Genomic DNA, 19521 nt, shown 5'->3' with positions numbered 1-19521 from the left:
GAAGCACTACCTCATGCAGTTAATGCTTGTGTCATAATCTCAGAAACATTGCAGCCATAAAGGCATCTCAAGTATAAGCTGTCATTGCCAACCACATCATCATGGAAGAAATAGAATAAAAGGATAGGACTGCCAGGATATATATTACAACAACTCAGTGACTAACTCAATAAACTACTGCTAGTATCCAGTTTTCTTTACGGGTTATCAAGTATCTGAAGTGAAATTAGTTGACACAAGGACATCACATAAAATTGACTAAATATTAACATTGGACAATGCAACAGATAGCTGGTGAACGGATTAGAATGTTACACTGATCCAGTATAGGAAATGTTTTCCTGGAAGCCAGGATCATAGAGATAACAGACTGTCTGGATAAATTTGTGTTTTACTTCAGGAAGTATAACTTGTGTGAGTTTTGCACAAGACTGAATTGAAACCGCAGAGCACTTTGCTCATCATACCTGTAATGTGTACCAGAAAGTGAGAGTTAAGGAGCTTGTGGTTTCGTTCACTGGGTAATGACCTGGAATTCCTGTGCAGAACATGATCATGTTGACGAGTGCTAGAAAGGTCTGCCAGTGTTCCACCTGTTCCAACAAGGCTCTGTACAAGGGATAAATAGATCAGTAAAAAAAAACAACTACCCCCAGATACGCACATGAATTCACAGCAGGAAAAGTGAAAATACAGTGGAAGCCACATTTGAATTAATTGATGAGAATCTTTAATTCGATCTGCCGGTGAGCCAAAGAACAGAAACACGTACAAAGATGACGCACACTTTATTTTATGATAAGACAAATAGTCTGCTGGAGTTTTCCTCCTACCCAGGCAGATTAATTGTTACAGGAGACACCCAAAACATTGCCAGATCAAATATTTCTTTCAAATACCTTAAAAAAAGCAAATATTTAAAAATACCACTCACATCAGGTTTCATCTCCTTTTAAATAAAAGGTTGTCTGCAATTGACACTACTTAATGGGAATATGATTAATGAAGACTTTTTAAAATGAAAACATTCTTTAAAAAATAATTTCAAATATCAATGTATCTGATTTAAAAAGATGCAATCTTAAACACTGGAGAAGCTATTACCCCACACCCTAAAAAAAATTCACCATAATTTTTTCAAATCCAATCACTTATAAATAAAATTTAGTTACTTTCTAATACATCTTAGAATCAACTCATTCCACAGCAACTTTGGTTGAAATCACTTTATTGTAACAGAGAATGTCCTTCAGTTAAACAAGTGAATGAATGTTAATTTAATGGCTAAGCCCATGTTTCGTTGACTGAAAGTAAAGTTTCTTCACAAGTACTAAATCGACACAAATTCCTTTAGCCTAAGCATAAGTTTCGCCCACAAAATATAGTCACTTTACGGTATATTCTGTGAAGTGCTTTGAAACATCTAAGACATGATAAGGTGCTATATCAAATGCAAGAATTATTATTATTAGCCAAAATGACCATTTTGGTTGATTGTTCAGTCATTGAAAATATTCCTACTCTCAAACTCATTGCAAATGTGTGGATTACCAGATTGGTTTGGATAAGGAATTTCGGCCCATACGATTTCATCCTTCCAGAACACTCACCTTAGTGTCCCCAGTACAGCATCAAGCTGCATTTTAAGGATGATGTGGACTAAAAAATAATGCAGGCAAGGACAGGAAATTTCAATCGAATGATTTTGGATTAGCAACTTAATCTAAAAAGCTCAGCCAAACCCTGTTGCCAAATCACCTTGTAATATTTACAGTTGCTCTCAACTTCAATACAATACATTACTATGAGAACATACTTTGAAACGGAAAATTAAACATTTTCTTTTTCTCTGGAGCAAATCAGCCGCATTCACACAAAACAGGAACGCATTAAATTCATTCTGCGAGATGTCTGCTTCTACATCATCACTATAATGAGTACATGGCTATCGAAGTAGTCCCTGCAAATTGTATAAAGAGGAGGAAAGATTCAACTGAAACCTCACTGCTCTGCAAAACTATAGCAATATTCTTAAACCTGCTTTCCCGGCCCGAGCACAGCTAATGCTAAACAAGCAGCTGTTGTTTTGCACACCTCATCAGGGAATGATGACAGATCTGGGTATGAGATGCTTATCCATCCCGTTGAGAAGCAAAGTAACCACAGAAAAGGGGACAAAACTGAGGTATGTTAAAAATGTTCAAAAATAGGCAGAAAATATTTGCCGAATACTAAGGTACACGCACCATGCAATGTCATTACACATAATTCAAGTTTCAAAACAGTGGATTTAAAATGTGGTTTAATCTGAGCGATTTATTTTGATTCAGGTTCTTTTTAGGGAGCTAGCTACGTAACATTGAGGACGTTTGTAAGCTTCATAGCACTGGATATTTAAAAAGACAAGTGGTAAGGAGTAGTGGAAGAGGGGTAACTGGTATTGTGTGGGGGGGGGGGGGGGGTGGTGGAGTGAGAGAGAAAGGCAGGTAGATTATTCTCTAGAAAATTAATCGATGGTACTATAACTCTTGTTGAAGTAGATCAAGAGGCAATACGTTTGTGGAAGATGCTGAAAGAGGAAAATACAACAAACTGCACCTTGAATGGTTTTCTCCAAGAGTCACAGCAATTCTGCAGATCCCGTGTGAAGTTTCCATATCTCCATTTTGAACGGCTTGTCTCAGCTGCTCCTGCAGCTGCAGCACCTGTGGGATCAACTTCAGTAACGTGTTCACATATCTGCAGGGATCCAGAGAAAAACAGCAGTCAAAAACAAGTAAAGAAATTGCAGGCAATGTCCCTGAGCATTTTAAAAAAATCAAACCATGGAGTTTAAACTTAGACTACTTTCAACAATTAAAATGGTTGCAGTTCAAATCACACATCACAAAGTTCAAATGGCAAATCCTCTTATTCATTTTGACATTGGTCTTCCGGGTGGTGAAAGGACAAGAAATAGTGCCAAAATTCAGACCCAAATTAAACATTGATCAGGAAGTAAAAAGCTGGTGTAAAATCTTTTTACCACCAAAAATATACTATGAAGAATATTTATCCTTGCGTTTGATATAACGCCTTATCACATCTTCAAGACGTCTCAAAGAGCTTCACATTATATACTGTAAAGTGACTTGACTATATTTTGAGGGCAAAATGCGGCAGCCAATTGTGCACAGCAATGTCCCTTAAACAGCCATGGATTGAGTGATCAAATTATTACTATTATTATTTGAAGGAATTATTACCCCTGGAAAAACAATCTGCCAATCGACTAACAACCGGGTTCCTACTTACTGCTAGGTAAACAGAGGCATGTGGAGTAAGAAAACTTGCCCAACATTTCGTCCTACTGGGAATCAAACCCAGGTCTCTCGTTTTTGAGGCGAGTGCTCTAACCACTAAGCTGCAGGACTCCATCTTGGTGTGTGGCATTAAAGAAGATTCCTTAATGCCACATGCACATGAAATGTTTTTTTAAAAAATCATAATTCATAGATCAATCCTATCCTCAGAAAACAAGAGCAAAATGTTCCTAACTAACTAGTAGTAATGTGATTTTGCACATTCATTTTGACAAAGGTGAAAACGGCTATAGCACCTTGGCCTCAGCAGTGCCTTTTCATACGAGGTCAGAACAGTGCTTTTCACCTGATCTCAAGTCAAACAATCTCAAGACGCAACTAAGCATCTAATGACAGTAACTTCACATCGACTGTAAACTCTCAATGATTCATGATGACACACAAATCCTTTTCACTTCGCCGCACCACCTTTAATTAACACGCCATCATTGCGTATGCTTTCTTGTTCCATTATACATTCTCATATTTATCTATACTACCTTTTCTTACTCAGTTGGACTAGACCGTTTTTGAATGCTATTAACATTAATTGGACAAAGCAAATTAGCCAAATCTGGAACCAAAAGACAAGAGATCGACAGACATGATTATTTGAAACTCCAACATGACAATTCAGCCATAAGGAGTTGCTGCACTGTAGTAATGTAAGCCCATGGGGAGTTCAATATGGAGGCAGGTAGCCTGGCTCAGCTTGTATGAAACTGAAGAAAGCAGCAGGAGTTTTCTCCATTATAGTAAACAACTACCGATTTAGCAAAGATTAAACAATTTGAATGGATTCAAAACTCCCTCAATAAGGAGTGTTGCATCATCACATTAAATCCCAATTTACAGATTCCTCTGTTAAGAGTTTGTGTACAAATCAAGATGCCAAAGCAATGTACATAAATATGTATCTATAGACTGATTGCAACAGGAAGGTTCTTAAAAAGAAATGACTAACACACTATAACAACTAGTATTCAAGAAAATTATTCATAGACAGTTACAGAAACAGAAAATTACCCTACTGGAGGCTGCTGTTATCTATTATAAATAATCCCCGTCAAGATCTCTCCCCTTTGTAATATTAATTTGTTTATTCATTCCCCTCTCCTTGCTCGGCATTTAATAAAACGTCAAAAGGTAAAATGCTGCTGCGAATGCAATTTTAAAAAGAGTCATCCATTAACTTTGCTAATGGAGAAAAGGATTAAATAACTTTAGTTTTTAAAGCAACTGATGTAGAAAATATAATTTCTCAAAATAATTGCTCACTTTCCTTTGAAGATTATAAGATGAACAGGAAGACGAGGCAACAGTTTGTTTCATCTAAAAGACATCAGCTCCCCACTTGTTTTAAAAAAATTTAACTTCATAAGTTAAGATCATGTTGGAATGCCAAGTAGAAATAATTAAAACAAAAGGATTTGAATAGACATTTTACAGTGGAAGAGAGAGACAAGGAGTCATCATTGTGCCTGCAGATTTATTAAGCACAGCGAATGCCATGGCAGTGTTTCAGAAAAGGCAGAATTCCAGACTCCCTTCTGGGACGATGTGGATGATGCTTATTTCTGGGTGTTTCAGAGACAAGAATTCAAATCTCAAGTAAGCAGTTCACATTAGTCAGGTGGGTGAATAGCCTATAGGCTGAGCTCTGCATGGCATTACCTTGTAAATGGGTAGATGCAATATTGAAGAAACTGCATTTTTTTTGCAGATACTATATATTCCTCAAATGGCAGGTATAAATTTCCCCCTGGAATCATCTCCTCGAAGCACAATTACAGTATGCCTAGAGTAATTAAACAGATTTCAAGATATTTACTGTCTCATTACTCTAAAATATCTGGAGAAGATTAATTTTAAAGTGAGGTTAATAAACTAATAAAGAATTGAAAGATAATTGCTACCATAACCCATATTTTACATAGCACAACACATCTTAAACATTGTACAGTAATGTATTAAGGTATCAAAACAAAGTATGATCTATTGAACACCCAATAATCCTAAATGTTATGAGGGGAAGACAGATACTATACTGTTGCCAGTGTTGCAGTCATCACCTATTTTATTACATATCCACTGTTTTATTAATGCTGATTAGAGGCAAGCTTAGAGCAGACATTTTGTGTTGAAATTTTGTTCATCAGCTCAAGTTCCACTCCTAAATGGGATGCTGCGTACAATCCTTGTCCCCACTCACCATCGCTGAGCTTCACAATGTCACACAATGGAGTTTTGTTCCCAGGGTGCTCCTAATAAATAGCAAAACAAGTAGCAGACAGTCTTTCACTTGCAGAGTTTTGTAACATTTAGGATTATATACGCAACTGTATATGCAGTATCACTTCAAAGAAGTATTTATCAGAGCGTAGAAATAGATTTAGTTGCTGAGTAAGAGAAATAACCACAGGTTCTGAATCAACCCAAAAGCAACCTGAATTTGTCAAAGCTCCTATTGGAAAATGCAACCTAGAAGAGAATCTTGTCTTAATGTAATGATTGTATTGTATTCTAGTGCTTGATTTTTCAATGTCCCAAAATACCTAGATCTGGTCAGACAAAACACAATCACTGCAAAAATTAGTCATATTTTGAACCACAAAAAAATTTATAGTTTGACATGAAGGGGACATTAGGTATAGCCCATCCTAGAAGATTTGCACCCAAGTATTGTACAATTTTGGAAGTATTTTCTACAGCTGGTTTGCACAATGGCATTAATATTGGTTATCTTAATATAAAGTCAATCTTTCAGGCCTTTTCACACCTTTCTTTCATTTCTGAACATACAAAAAAAGGTTAGTCATCAGACAAAGCTCCTCCCTAAAAAAAATCCTATTCACACAATAATGTGATTAGATGATGATTATGTGTGAAGCCACAAGTGTGGACCAAAAAAATCAGTGTCTGAAATTGTGGGAAGAAGCATCATTGGGCTCTCGCATTGACTAATGATAGGATCAAACCAGTGTGATGAGTCCAATTTAGGATTTCCTACAGTTCAAGTTGTCAGTCAGTTGTTAATTTGTACAAGGATTTGATGCGTTAATGGAACAAGCTGTAGACGCCATTATGAAACGAGCTCCATTTATCCATATCCTGAGCATGATGTAGCTTTTTGTGTGAAATTACAAATAAAGTAAGGTTATTCCAAATGAGCAGCAGAAACAGACAATAATCGATTACAACATATAACAGCTGTTCCGTAATCGTCCATTCCCAAAGCTCTACTAACTAAATACACAGAAGACTCAGTTACGCAAAACATTTTTTTTAAACTGTAAACTATTTTGACAGCAAAATGAAGAGGAATTTCCATATAAACACAATGTAGAAAGCAACCTCCAACCATAAAGCATATTACTGGCACAGTTGGATTACATAACAAATATGATGGGGCGAAAAAAGTATAAAAAAATACAACAGTAAAACTGTAATAAATACTCAGGGTACCCATCTGCTTACTCCAAAAATCTAACAAATCCAAAGGATGTTTGTCATCTATTTACCTTTTCTATGGGGCAAGAAATATGCAGCAAGTGTATAGACTGAAAGATCAATTTATCCTTTTCTACACTTTCAAGATTTCAACAATAAATTACATTTGTATAGCAAGAAGAATGACAGCAGCATGCATTTATATAGGGTACCTCACCAGGGTAGCATCCCAGAGCGCTTTTATGGCATTAGGATTTATGCAGGACATTGCAAAGCATTAAAAGCATCTGATATATTTTCAACTTTCTATGAATTCCAGTGCTGGAAGACCCCAGGCATCAAGGCTCACCCATCAACAGAACATGATGCATTTGATGGCTGCAGCATATATTTAAATTCATCAAACATCTCAAGTACCTAATCTTCAGTAAAGTGTAATATAAATTTTACCACTCGTTCAAATTCTTATTTAAGGACTTTATTCCCTCCTCTTCCCACACTGATGCTTTCTGCAGCCACGGCAGAGAATTGGTTGCCCCAGGCATCTGCCAACACCACACTGATCAGCAGGCGCTCTGCAAGACTGATCTTGGAAAATATCCTTCCTCTAATTTCTTCCCAACAATAAGATTCCATTTATTGAGCGCCTTTCACGTCGGGAGGACGTCCCAAGGCGCTGTACAGTTGGGTCAGGACCAGAGCAGGGGGGAAATGGTCAGGGGGAGGGTAGGGAAGGGAGGAGGGGGTAGAGAGTCGAGAGGGGAGCTGAAGGCACGGTCAAAGAGAAAGGTCTTGAGACCGGCCTTGAAGGAGGAAAGGGAGGAAGCGGCGAAGGCACTGGGGGATGGAGTTCCAGAGCCTCGGGGCTGAGAGGCTGAAGGCCCGGCCACCGATGGTAGGGCGGTTGGGGCGGGGGATGTGGAGCAGACCGGAGCCAGAGGAACGGAGGGGGACAGTAGGTCAGAGAGGTAGGAGGGAGCGAGGCCGTGAATGGCCTTGTAGGTGAGGATGAGGATCTTGAATTCGATCCTCTGGGGGATGGGGAGCCAGTGGAGGCGAGCGAGGGTGGGAGTGATGTGGTCTCGGTGTCTGGTGTGGGACAGTACACGAGCTGCAGAGTTCTGAATGACCTGCAGCTTGTGGAGGAAGGTGCCGGGAAGGCCGGCGAGGAGAGAGTTCCCATAGTCCAGCCTTGAGGTGATAAAGGCGTGGACCAGGGTTTCAGCAGCGTGAGGGGTGAGGTAGTGCCGTAGTCTGGCGACATTCCGGAGGTGATGGAAGGCGGTGCCAGTTGTGGTGCGGATATGAGGGAGAAAGGACAGCTCAGGGTCGAACAAAACACCGAGGTTCCTGATGGCTTTGAGAGGTGGAGAGTGCAGAAAGGTCTTGAGACCGGCCTTGAAGGAGGAAAGGGAGGAAGCGGCGAAGGCACTGGGGGATAGAGTTCCAGATGCTGATGCTGTCAGCGCCTGAGGTGCGGAGGCGCTGACGTGAGCCAATCAGGAGGGCCTCAGTTTTGCACACGTTGAGCTGGAGAAAATTGACTCTCGTCCAGGACTCGATGTCGGACAGGCAGCTGTCAGGACATCGGGGGCGTGGAGTTGAGGGTAGAGGAGGAAAGGTAGAGTTGGGTGTCATCCGCATACATGTGGAAGTTAACCCCATGTCTGCGGATGATGTCACCACAGGGGGAGCATATAGAGGGTGAAGAGGAGGGGACCGAGGACAGAGCCCTGAGGGACACCGCACGAGACAGTGCGGGGGGTGGAGGAGAAGCCATTTGTGGAGACAAAGTGAAGACGGTGGGAGAGGTACGACCTAAACCACTCAAGGACAGGGCCTTGAAGGTTTAGGTGGGAGGACAAGCGGTGGAGGAGGATAGCGTGGTCGACCGTATCGAATGCTGCCGATAGGTCGAGGAGGACGAGGAGGCAGAGGGAGCCCTGGTCACAGATGGTCAGGATGTCATTGGTGACCTTGACCAGGGCAGTTTCTGTGCTATGGGCAGCACGGAAACCCGACTGAAGGGGTTTGAGTAATGAATGGTTGGAAAGGAAAGAGCGCAGCTGGGAGGCAACAACTCGTTCCAGGACCTTGGACAGGAAGGGGAGGTTGGAGATGGGCCGGTAGCTTGATAGCTGCGACGCATCAAGGGAGGGTTTTTTCAAGGTGGGAGTGATGGTGGCAGTTTTTAAGGGAATGGGAACGGAGCCAGAGGAGAGGGACAGGTTGACGATGTCTGTGATATGTGGGGCAAGGAGGTGGAGCTGGGAGATAAGGAGTGGAGTGGGGATGGGGTCAAGGGAGCAGGTGGTGGGTTTCAGGGATAGGATGAGTTTGGTGACAGAGGGTGGGGAAACGGGTACGAAAGTGTGTAGGGGAGGATGGGTAGGAGTCGGAGTGTGTGAGGGGAGGGGAGTGGGTGGATGTTGGAGGGGAAGTGACCGCGGAGCGAATTCCCTTGATTTTGGATTCAAGGAAATCCAGCATCTCCTCGCAGTGAAGGTTGGAGGAGATGAGCCAAGGTTGGCTTTTCAGCAAACAATTTCAAAAGGAAAGCTCTCTGGAGATAAACTGCTGATTAGCAAATATCTGTATCTGTGCATCAAGTATGATAGCAACAATAAAGATAGGCAACGACAACCTGATGGTTATTAAAAATACATTTGCTACTGGTGAAACTGAAGGAATGTCAAACTAACGGTGGGGGAAGGGGAGTATCAAACGTTAAACGATTTCTGCAAAATAGTTTAGACATCGTCATGGTGCTATTTTTCTGACGAGACATTAAACCCAGGTGATGTCCCATAACACTAAATTATTTGGAAGGAGAAGGAAGCTTTTTCCAGTGTAGTAGCTAACTATTCTCCAAATTCATTGGCAATTCACCTCATGGTGGTTTGAGAGACCTTGCTGGAACAGATGGAACCATACAAGTTTATAGCACAGAAGAATGCCGTACTTCGAATGAGATGTTAAACCAAGGTCCCATCTGCTTGTTCAGGTGGCTGTTAAACATCCCGTAGCACTATTTGAGTAAGGAAAGGAGTTTCTCCAAGTGCCCTGGCCAACAAATCCTCCAAATAAAATTAGTCATTCACTCTATTCGGTTTGTGGAACATTGCTTCATCCAAACTGGCTATTGCATTTCACCCATAAAATAATCCTTGGATTTGATATGGCGCTATATGCATAGTTAATCCACTTTACTTCTCAAAAACGTGATAAGACGCTACATCAAATGCACAGAACATTTAAATTCACTTCATTCAATGGTAAAAAGGCATCCATTTGTTGCCCGAAATAGATACATATTGGGTGATGCTTTAACTGGTCAAAGTGACTGAAAAGGAAAGTAGCTCAGGCGCAAAGTACATTACAGCAAATCCTGACACTCAGCCCAGCAAGTACATAACCATAGTTCTATGAAGGCTAATTAACCAGAGAACTCATGTAGAAAATCAATCCACATGGGCAAGCACAAGGCAAATTATAGAAACGAAAATGATTGGTGCAGATTAACAAGTTGCTAGGTAATGAAACTGAGCAATCCAATCAAGAATCCTCGCAGTCGTGTTTCTTTAGAATCACTACGCTCTCATTCCCTAAACCAGCTAAAAAAACACAGAAAACAATTCCATTATACTCCTGCCACCTAAGTTGCTCAACTGCTTTTAGGTTATGGTTATATTAGCATCACACTCAAATCTTTAGTTATTAAGAGAAAGAAGAAATGCATAATTTCTCTCAATCTTTCATTATAAAAGACCCACCGGATATTTACTACACAAGGACGATTAATAGGAGCAAAACAGCACAACATGCTCCAACCTGAGGATGAATTAGCCTTTCAGAATTGCCTTATAGTACATATAATCAGTTGTAACAAGCAAAATACAAGTGAGCCGTAGTCCAGAAAAAGCACGATAGACAGCCAGGAAGATGAAGCAGAATACAAGTTCAAATTAAGTAACACCTCAAATGCCATTGGCACAGCAATCATATTTCAGGCTTTTAATGTAACAGCCACAGTAACAATAAAAAAACTCCAGATATTAAAACTGCAGATATACCATAATCAAACACATTCCTAAAAGGCTGAGAAGCAATTCTAAATTGTACTCAGATCTATAAGGTCCAATTTGCAGCATTGTTGGAAATGGAATACTGCTCAGAATTACTGTCAAACCTGTTCATTCAACCAAATCCATTCAGCAACCACCCTGAACAGCTATGTGATTCCACGTCCCTATGTAGGGCTTGAACCCACATCCATCTGACTCAGAGGCAAGAGCATTATCACTGCACCAGGCCGAGTTGGTTTGGTGTGCTGATCTTTGAGCAGCAAATAAATGGAGTGAAACGTTCCATCACACAAATCAGTCATTGAGCTCAAGCCATTCTGCAAAGCAGCTAATGAATAACAGGCATGAAACAGAAAACAAGTCACCCACTTATCCTTTTCACTGTGACAGAGGGAGATGCTAGAATGGTGGGACGTCCTCCCGACGTGAAAGGCGCTCTATAAATGTAATTGTGTTGTTGTTGTAGAATCTATCCTCAGCAACAAACAGAAGGGGAGAAATAAAACTGAATAACAAATGTACATAAAAAAACTTCATGAAGTGTTGCAAAGTCTTTTTGACAAGATTTGCTCCCTCAGCAGAGGGATGGGGTAAGCAGCCTGTTTATGACTCTCCATTAGGAGATACACTAGTGGTCCAAGTCAGGTCCACAAAGTACTTCAGCTCCACACATCACAAATTCATGGAGCAACACCTTCTCAAGCAGTTATTGCAGTAAATGACAGCCTGTTACACTACCATATTACCCACAAGCCCAAGAAAGAAAAGTGTGCATTCCTTATGAAAGGGCAAGCCTGGATAGAGGATGGGGGGGTGTGGGGGGAACAAGAGAAAGTTAAAAAGATACATGTATTTAATAGTTTAGGATAGAAATTTTGCTTATAAAAAAAGTTATTTCCCGCATGAGTGGAAGACTGAAGAGTAGTAGGTTTACATACCTGTGCTCCCCCATCTCCCTTATAGCTACAGAGTCAGCAAGGTTCAGCAAGATGACAAGAAATCTGCACAGGCAATAAGGGAGAAGAGGCGCTAAGACAGACAGTAGCAAAACAGGTCACTGCAAACATGCAGAAACAGGCCAAGCAAAGTAACACTAACATTACAGATCAATACCTTGTTGTAAGTTTTGCACATGCATTGCCTTCATTAACTTAGTACTGTATTTAACACACATACCGTCAAACTGTTATAGAAACAAGCTTTGAACCAACAACCACTTGAGTGTATTATATAAATATTTAATATAATACATTTGCAAATTTATACAAGGTGCAGTCTGATCCATTCTGACATTTAAGTAGTTTTCAAATATTTTCGTATTTGGGATTTTGCATTGGTTAATGAGAAAATCTGAATCGTATGCAAATCAGAAAATATTAATTAAAAGTAACCAGGTATGTTCAAACTCAGGTATGTTCAAGCCAAAATTCCTATGTAGTTCACTAACATACTCCACCAAGGAGATAATAATAATAATCCTTGCATTTGATTGTGGTGCCTTATCACATTTTCGAGATGTCTCAAAGCACTTTGCAGAATATACTGTAAAGTGAATTGACTGTATATTTTGTGGGCGAAACGCGGCAGCCAACTGCGCACAGTAGTGTCCCACACACAGTCATGGATTGAAATGACCAATTTTTTTTTGAAGGAATTATTACCCCCAGAAAAGTGATCCGCCAATTGACTAACAACCAGGTTTCTATTTACTGGTAAGTAAACAGAGGCGTGCGGAGTAAGGAAACTTGACCAACATTTCACCTTGCTGGGAATCGAACCCAGGTCGCTCACTTGCGAGGCAAGAGCTTTAACCACTGAGTTACAGGACTCCACAAAGATGTTCCGTGTCCCCAAAAAGATTCTGTATTATTGTCTTGTGCGTTGTTTAAAATAATACTTATCTACACCTCTAACCTATTGCAATCTCATAAATGGGAACAAAATGTAAAATATTATTGAAATCTATTAGGGTAGAAGTATTTACTTTCAAAAAATACATACTGTATTTAAGCAAGGTATTCTCCCCACAAACACACAATGTACAAAGACATATGCGAGGGAACATTGGTTAATGCACCACATGCACAGACAAAATGAATGATCAATTTCCATAACTGATTAATTTACTCTAGTGTGGGAGATGGAAGTGTGTATCCTCGTAAAATACATAAACAATTACAGCAGTGATTGCAGTGCATACAAGGTGCAAATCACATCAATTTTTAAGATAATGGGTGCCTGCTCTTTCCCCTACAAATGTCAGGTAGAAATTCTTAGAATAGTTTGAAATACCTGTCACATTTTGCACATTAAATGCATTGCGAAACCATAATGCAGCAAATGTGAATTACCAACTTCAAATAACTCAAGTAGACAATACAGTAAAACTCACATAAGTCATATCAGTTGGTACCATGATATTTAATATGACTTTTGCAAAGTATGAATTATATGATATACAACTTACCCCTAGCCCACCACATGATCAGGTGACACTCTTTCCTCTCTCAAGAAAACAGGCTAAACTTACCCCCATGTCAAACAAGGAAGTGAACGACCAACCTAACTGCAGGATTTATTGCCTAGATACTCCCTTCTATTTTCGAATAGTTTCCTGGATTTTTTATTAAAAGAACTAAGTTTAACATCTCATGTGAAGGACAGCACCTCTGACAATGCAGCGTTACCTCAACAAGGTAACGTTATAACTATCACATGACAATTAAGATTAAATACAGAGAGAATTCACCCTTCTAGAATTCAAGTCATTACACATATTGCAACCTGAAAGACACAGCTTAACGTTTATCCTTGATCAATCACAGTCAATGTCAAGTTATCTTAATGTACCTAGCTTCCAATTGCCTCTGTAGGCACATTGCATTTTAATACAAAAGACTAGTAAGAGTTTCTGGTGGATTGTGCAGAGCTTTTGATTAAAATATTTGCTGGGTCGAGTGACTCTCTCATTCGCATCTCTTTCATCTACTCCTCAGTACATCAGTATTTGGAAACACATCTGAATTACAAGCTTGAAGTGATTTGCTACATCTATACTGGAAGTAATTATACCTTTGGTACCAATGCTAATTTTAGTTTAAAAATTATAAAGTGGAGGCTTAATTGAGAAGAATGGATAGTAAGGAATGATTACCAAGCTGCTATCTAAATTGAAGGGATTTAAAAGACATCAAAAACAAAAGCTACAATCACTTTCAGTTATAGTACATGAACCTCCAGGATTAGGTCACAGCATTGAAATTTCTCAGTGTTCATTATTTACAATTTTAGTTTTATACGTACATAACACACCAATTTGTTTTCCAGTAATTGTTGGTAGTCACTTTAACTTTGTGACATTGACATAATCTTTAGCCATTTACAAACAATGCACTAAGATATGAGATCACAAGACAGGTTTGGATGAAGGCCCTCAAGTCCATTTGATTCCAGAATACAAAACCTGAGGTCTTCCCATCACTGTATCAACCAGTTTCTTAAAATTTGTTTGATTTTCTTGGTCTTAACCACCCTTCCCAATAACCCATTCTAGCTGCTGATCACCTACTCACTGTGTAAAAAAAATATTTCCTGGTGTTGGTCCTAAAGTTGCTCTTCACAAACCTGAACCTCTTGATTTGACGGTTAAAGCATAGTTCTGGGTTTATTTGCTCACTTTCACATCTAATGACAATTAGAAACCAACCAAGAGGTACAAGCCTGTCTTGGGTAGACAATCGTTGGAGACTCACATACTGTTCCCTATAGCAGTGTGACCAGAAACAGAATGTAGACAATGGAGTCCACAACCTCAGAACAACATGGTAGGCCATCCAACAGCAATATGCCATCCAACCGGTTTCCAACCTCAGAACAACAATATGCCATCCAACTTGTTTCCCTCAACAACCTTCAGTCATTGCTGCAGAAAGATAAAACATCGAGTGACACGGCACAAGGAGTAAATAAAACATTAAGTGAATTATAACCAATGCCATTCACATTTGACAAAGTAAATGCTGATAGCAAAACATCAAATCCGGGAGACTTACCCAACATGACAGTGACTTTACAGACAATTAGTGTGCGGGAAGGGAGCTATGTCCAATTATCATAGATATATCCATATATCCCATTGCTACAAGATAAATCATATTGTACCCCCATCAAATCAAATTGATTTTCATATGAAGATGTTAATCCCATTTATTTTAAATAAGGGTCTATGTTGCTCGTGTTAAAAAAACGAGCTTGAAATGTCTTGAAAAAAATCTAAAACTTAACAAAATCAATGTTTTCAACACATAATCAAAATGCTTCCACGAGCGTGGAAAAACATCTTACATGTGTTCTTTTCGAGACAACTTTCTCTTTAATATACAAAGGATTCTGTACCGGTACTGGCAATCATTCCGTGGGGGTATAAGAACTACATTTCAGGCAGAAATGAATGGAGTCCCTCCCATTATTAATGCACTGCTGATGCAGTATTCAACAGGTCATGTTTTTAAAACTACATAATGCTGCCAATAAAATCCAGCTACAGAAAAACAAGTGTATGAGTGCTGCAGCAAAAGTAGGATTCCAATTAGTGATTTTTCCACAAAACAATTGCCTATATATAAATAAATGAACTGCAGCTGCAAAAGTTAGTGGACACATCACCCAATTTAAAAGAAAATAGCAATTAACAGCATTTCCCTACTTTAACCAACACTCAATAGATATCTAATAGGTAAACTCTTGTTTATATTTGGCAATACTGGATTGTTTTCCCATTTGAACATAGCAAATTATAATAAACTGACATACAAAGATTTCTAGCTGTTCATTTCAATACAGACGTCACCATCCTAGGTCCTGTAGTAAAGTGGCCAAGCTTTATTTAACTTGAGAGGATACAACTTACATTATGCAAAGTTCCAAACTCAAAATTAAATTATTCTGGAACATTTTTAAGATTAAAAAGGAATATTTAAACATACAGCAACATTCTGCTCCTCAATCTGAGTTAGCTCCACATAAATGAAAAAAAACTAAATCCTGCACCATATATTAAATTTTCATAACCATCAATTTGTAAAACAAGACTATTTTACTAAATCTAAACTGACATTCAGGTTACTGAAATTAAATGGAGCAAAGAAGAAATCATCTGTGGTTAATTCTCACAAATGTTGAGAAGAAATTAATTCATACATTTAGTGTACTTTGTGGATTAGAAATAAATGATTAACTTAGCTCCACACTAACTTGAATATCCTGGTGAGCTAACTAATTCCCATTACTGAACTTTTAATATCAAATGCCTTCACCAGAATAATATTGCTCACAATTCTATGAATGGATGATATACAGAAATGCCATTCTTCGATCACAATTTGTGATCTACCACACTTATTCAAGCCTAATGGTAATAATAATCCGTGTACATTATACAGACCCAGTTTGAACTCACCAGTTTAGCCTATTTCAATCCTCTGTCATTACTTCCTTTTTCTAAATACCCACCCTGAATATCTCCAATTTTCACCCCTTATTCAACCTGCTGTTCCTGTCCAAGATGCTGAAACTCATCACCACCTCCCAGCTTCACTCATTCCTCTCCCACCACTCCCTGCCCAAGTCCCTCCAATCTTGATTTATTCCCCCTTGCAGCACCAAGAGATAACCCCGAAAGTCACTAACATCCTATCTGTCTGTGACCAGGTTCCCTGTGCGTCTTTGTTCTACTCGATCTTTACCAAATTTGATCCTGTTGACCACTTATTTCTTCTCCATGATCTCACCTCCCTGGTTCTGCACTTTCCTGGTTTCATTCCTCCCTGTCCCAGCATCTTCAAGACTTCTCCTCTGAGAGCTTCTCCTCCTGCCCCAGATAGCACTTACAGTGTTCCTCAGTCCTCTCCTTTAACTAATCTACGTCTTCCGCAAGTATGGGTCTACTTCTTTATGCCTGGAGAACACCGGCTTCCACCTGTCTTTGACAGTACCTTTGGTCATCAGCCTATCTCCACCCTCTTTGCCCTCCACCCCACTTGACTCCAACCTCCAGCTCAGGTGCAAACCCTTGATTGTGCATCACCTTGAGTCGTCCTCCCGACGTAAAAGGCCAATATATAACAATACATTTGTTATTATTACTGTCTGCAGCATCAACTCCAGGGACACTGGGTTGACATTAAATGCCAGATTAGTCTCAACTTTCTTTAACTCAGTGTCAACAAAACTGAGGGTTTTTTGTTCTGCGTGCCTACCTCGAGAAAAATCAAGATTGAATGGACATATTTTATAAAAGAAAAAATACACATTCAAAATAACGTTCTTGTAAAAGTAGTGAACTCAAAGAGTTTAGAGGGAACTCCAAAGTTCCACTTTACTTACATATAATTGAAAATAAGACCACATTTGTAACTAATACTCACCTCTAGTGAAAACTCAAATCGATTAGTGTTTCCTCTATAAGGAGCAATTAAGTGCAGATCAATGGAAGACTGCCCCTTTAGTTCATTTGCTCCACTGACAGAGTGTCTTAATTACATTTAAAAGCTTTTATTCTTTTTCAGATACAGGAGATTTAGTGGCAAGGCTGCATTCTTCACAAAAAGGAAGCAGGAACAGGTAATGTGGAAAAAAAAATCTAGGGGGAATTCATACCATTCAAAAGCTCACTCAATATCTTGATACAAATGGGTCATTGGAATTTTGTTTTATTCGTCTAGGTATCTGACATGTGGAAACCCACAACCATATATCATTTACACATGGAAATTTCCTCTCGTTTGGAATGGAACGCACACTCTACCTGGCAGGAAACATCATGCTTACCTAATTCTGGATAGTATTTGGCACAGGTTGGCAAGAACTAAGGCTCAGAGCACCCAGAGTATGTTTGGGGTACTGTACTAAAACCACATAGTCTGCCATTGAGAGCACTGTTTGGCAGGTTTCTCACTACTTGTCCAGCTAAAACCATCCTACAAGTTAGGGCTTTGGCTTGTGAGGTTAACAGGAGCTCAGCGGGAAGAATCCCAGCTCATCCCCTCCAAGTTTTGCCGATGAACAAGGATAGCTGGTGTGACATCAGCAGTGCCAGGAATACTGGCTACCAGATCTGCCACCGAGGATTGACTCGATTCCAACATTCCATTGCCAAGCACATCACCTTGGGAGCCAGTTTAGCTCCAAAAAGATTCCTGCTTACCTCTTTCAAGAATAGCCATTATCATACTGTTAAAAAATATATTAAGGTTCCAGCTTTTGTACAGTGCTCATACTGGTCTGGTAATCTCTAACATTTGATAAGTTATAGCGTACAGGACCTGACTTCACAAATTCCTTACCTTTGTGCATCAGGTTGGGAGATGGCATTAACAAGCGCTTCAACTGCTGTGTCAAAAAGCTCAGCATTCCGTAGAGATGTGAAGGAGGCCTGCATCAAGCACTCACAATCCAAGAGGGGAACATCCAGTTGCACCCAGCTTGAGAAACACTTGAGAGCCTTTTGACTGATGAACACAGGGGAATCTGGCTGTAAGAGTTGCTGTAGAAGAGGGAAGACTGCACCAGACTCTTGTGCTAAGGCATTTCGCACTTGGCCTTTCCTACATTGTGGCAGACGGCTGGTTTGGAACTCCTCGGGGAGGACAGTTAGCAGCTCCAGCAAAGCCATACATCTAGCTTTCCCATCCACATCCGAACTTTCAGTCTGGAACATCTTCACCATGTCACCCACCGCATTTGGCCATCTCTCTGGCATCATGTTAAGCGCCAGCGATGCCAACGCCACACACAGTCTGGTCAGCACGATCTTGGATCCAGAAGCGAAACGTGCAATCTGGTTGAAAAGCTGAGATTTCAGAGTCTCATACTGATCTGATGGGATGTCATTCCAGTAACGGGAGATTTTGATATGAAGGGCACTGGCTCCAAAGTACTGGATTTCAGGCACTTTGTCAGGGCTGAGCAATGCCCAGCTGAAATGCCAAGCTTGAGGGGAGACTTGTGCCTGCATCAACCATTTCTGTGCCAAGTTTTTGTTATCAATATTTGGATCATAGTACAACTGGTGCAATGCCTGTAGAAACAAGAGGGGAAGAAAAATGAAAAACAATGCCTTTAACTGTAGCAGCAGTTTATAATAACAGAAGATAAATGTGACATTTTGTTTAGCTAGATTTCTCCACTCATAATGTCTACAATCTGTATAAACCAAGATTCAGTGGAGATTCCACACAATAAAAGGGCACGACATGCTTATCCAATTTCAAATGAAGCTAATATTTAAAGACTTCTGAAGAGATGGTAATTACGCAATGACACACTGGTATCAATCTTAAAACAGTGTTCCTTTTGAAACACTGTGTAGCCAACAGTATCAGATTTTAAATCTTAGAAGACTTGTCCTGCTGACCCTAATATTTAGTGATCAATTCAATCAGGCAATTTGATTTGGTTATTAGGTGTCCATACAAGCTCCATTTATGGTTTCATTCCACTACATTCAGACTTGGCTCTTCTAACTCTTTTAAATTTTCCATGATTAGTTTCTCCTTCATCAGCTTCCGATGCCAAAAGAATCATTGAAAAAAGGCCTCCATTAGCAGGACTGCAATCACCTAAATTATTAAAAATTTAGTTGTTCA

At 39.7% G+C, this 19521-nt stretch overlaps 1 protein-coding gene across 1 annotated transcript in view; it reads right to left on the bottom strand.

Moving 5' to 3' along the window:
* The window catches only part of ipo13b (importin 13b), a 67082-nt gene that overhangs the window by 38264 nt on the left and 9297 nt on the right, over positions 1-19521 (bottom strand). Inside the window, 5 exon segments of the mRNA XM_042335193.1 lie at positions 468-609; positions 2599-2739; positions 18220-18757; positions 18760-18802; positions 18804-18953. Of these exon segments, the coding sequence (XP_042191127.1) occupies positions 468-609; positions 2599-2739; positions 18220-18757; positions 18760-18802; positions 18804-18953 (1014 nt within the window).

Source organism: Callorhinchus milii, unplaced genomic scaffold (assembly GCF_018977255.1).
Source record: "Callorhinchus milii isolate IMCB2004 unplaced genomic scaffold, IMCB_Cmil_1.0 Scaffold5, whole genome shotgun sequence".
Taxonomy (NCBI): domain Eukaryota; kingdom Metazoa; phylum Chordata; class Chondrichthyes; order Chimaeriformes; family Callorhinchidae; genus Callorhinchus; species Callorhinchus milii.
The sequence above is the reverse complement of the archived record's forward strand: the minus strand, read 5'-3'. Positions and strand labels throughout refer to the sequence as shown.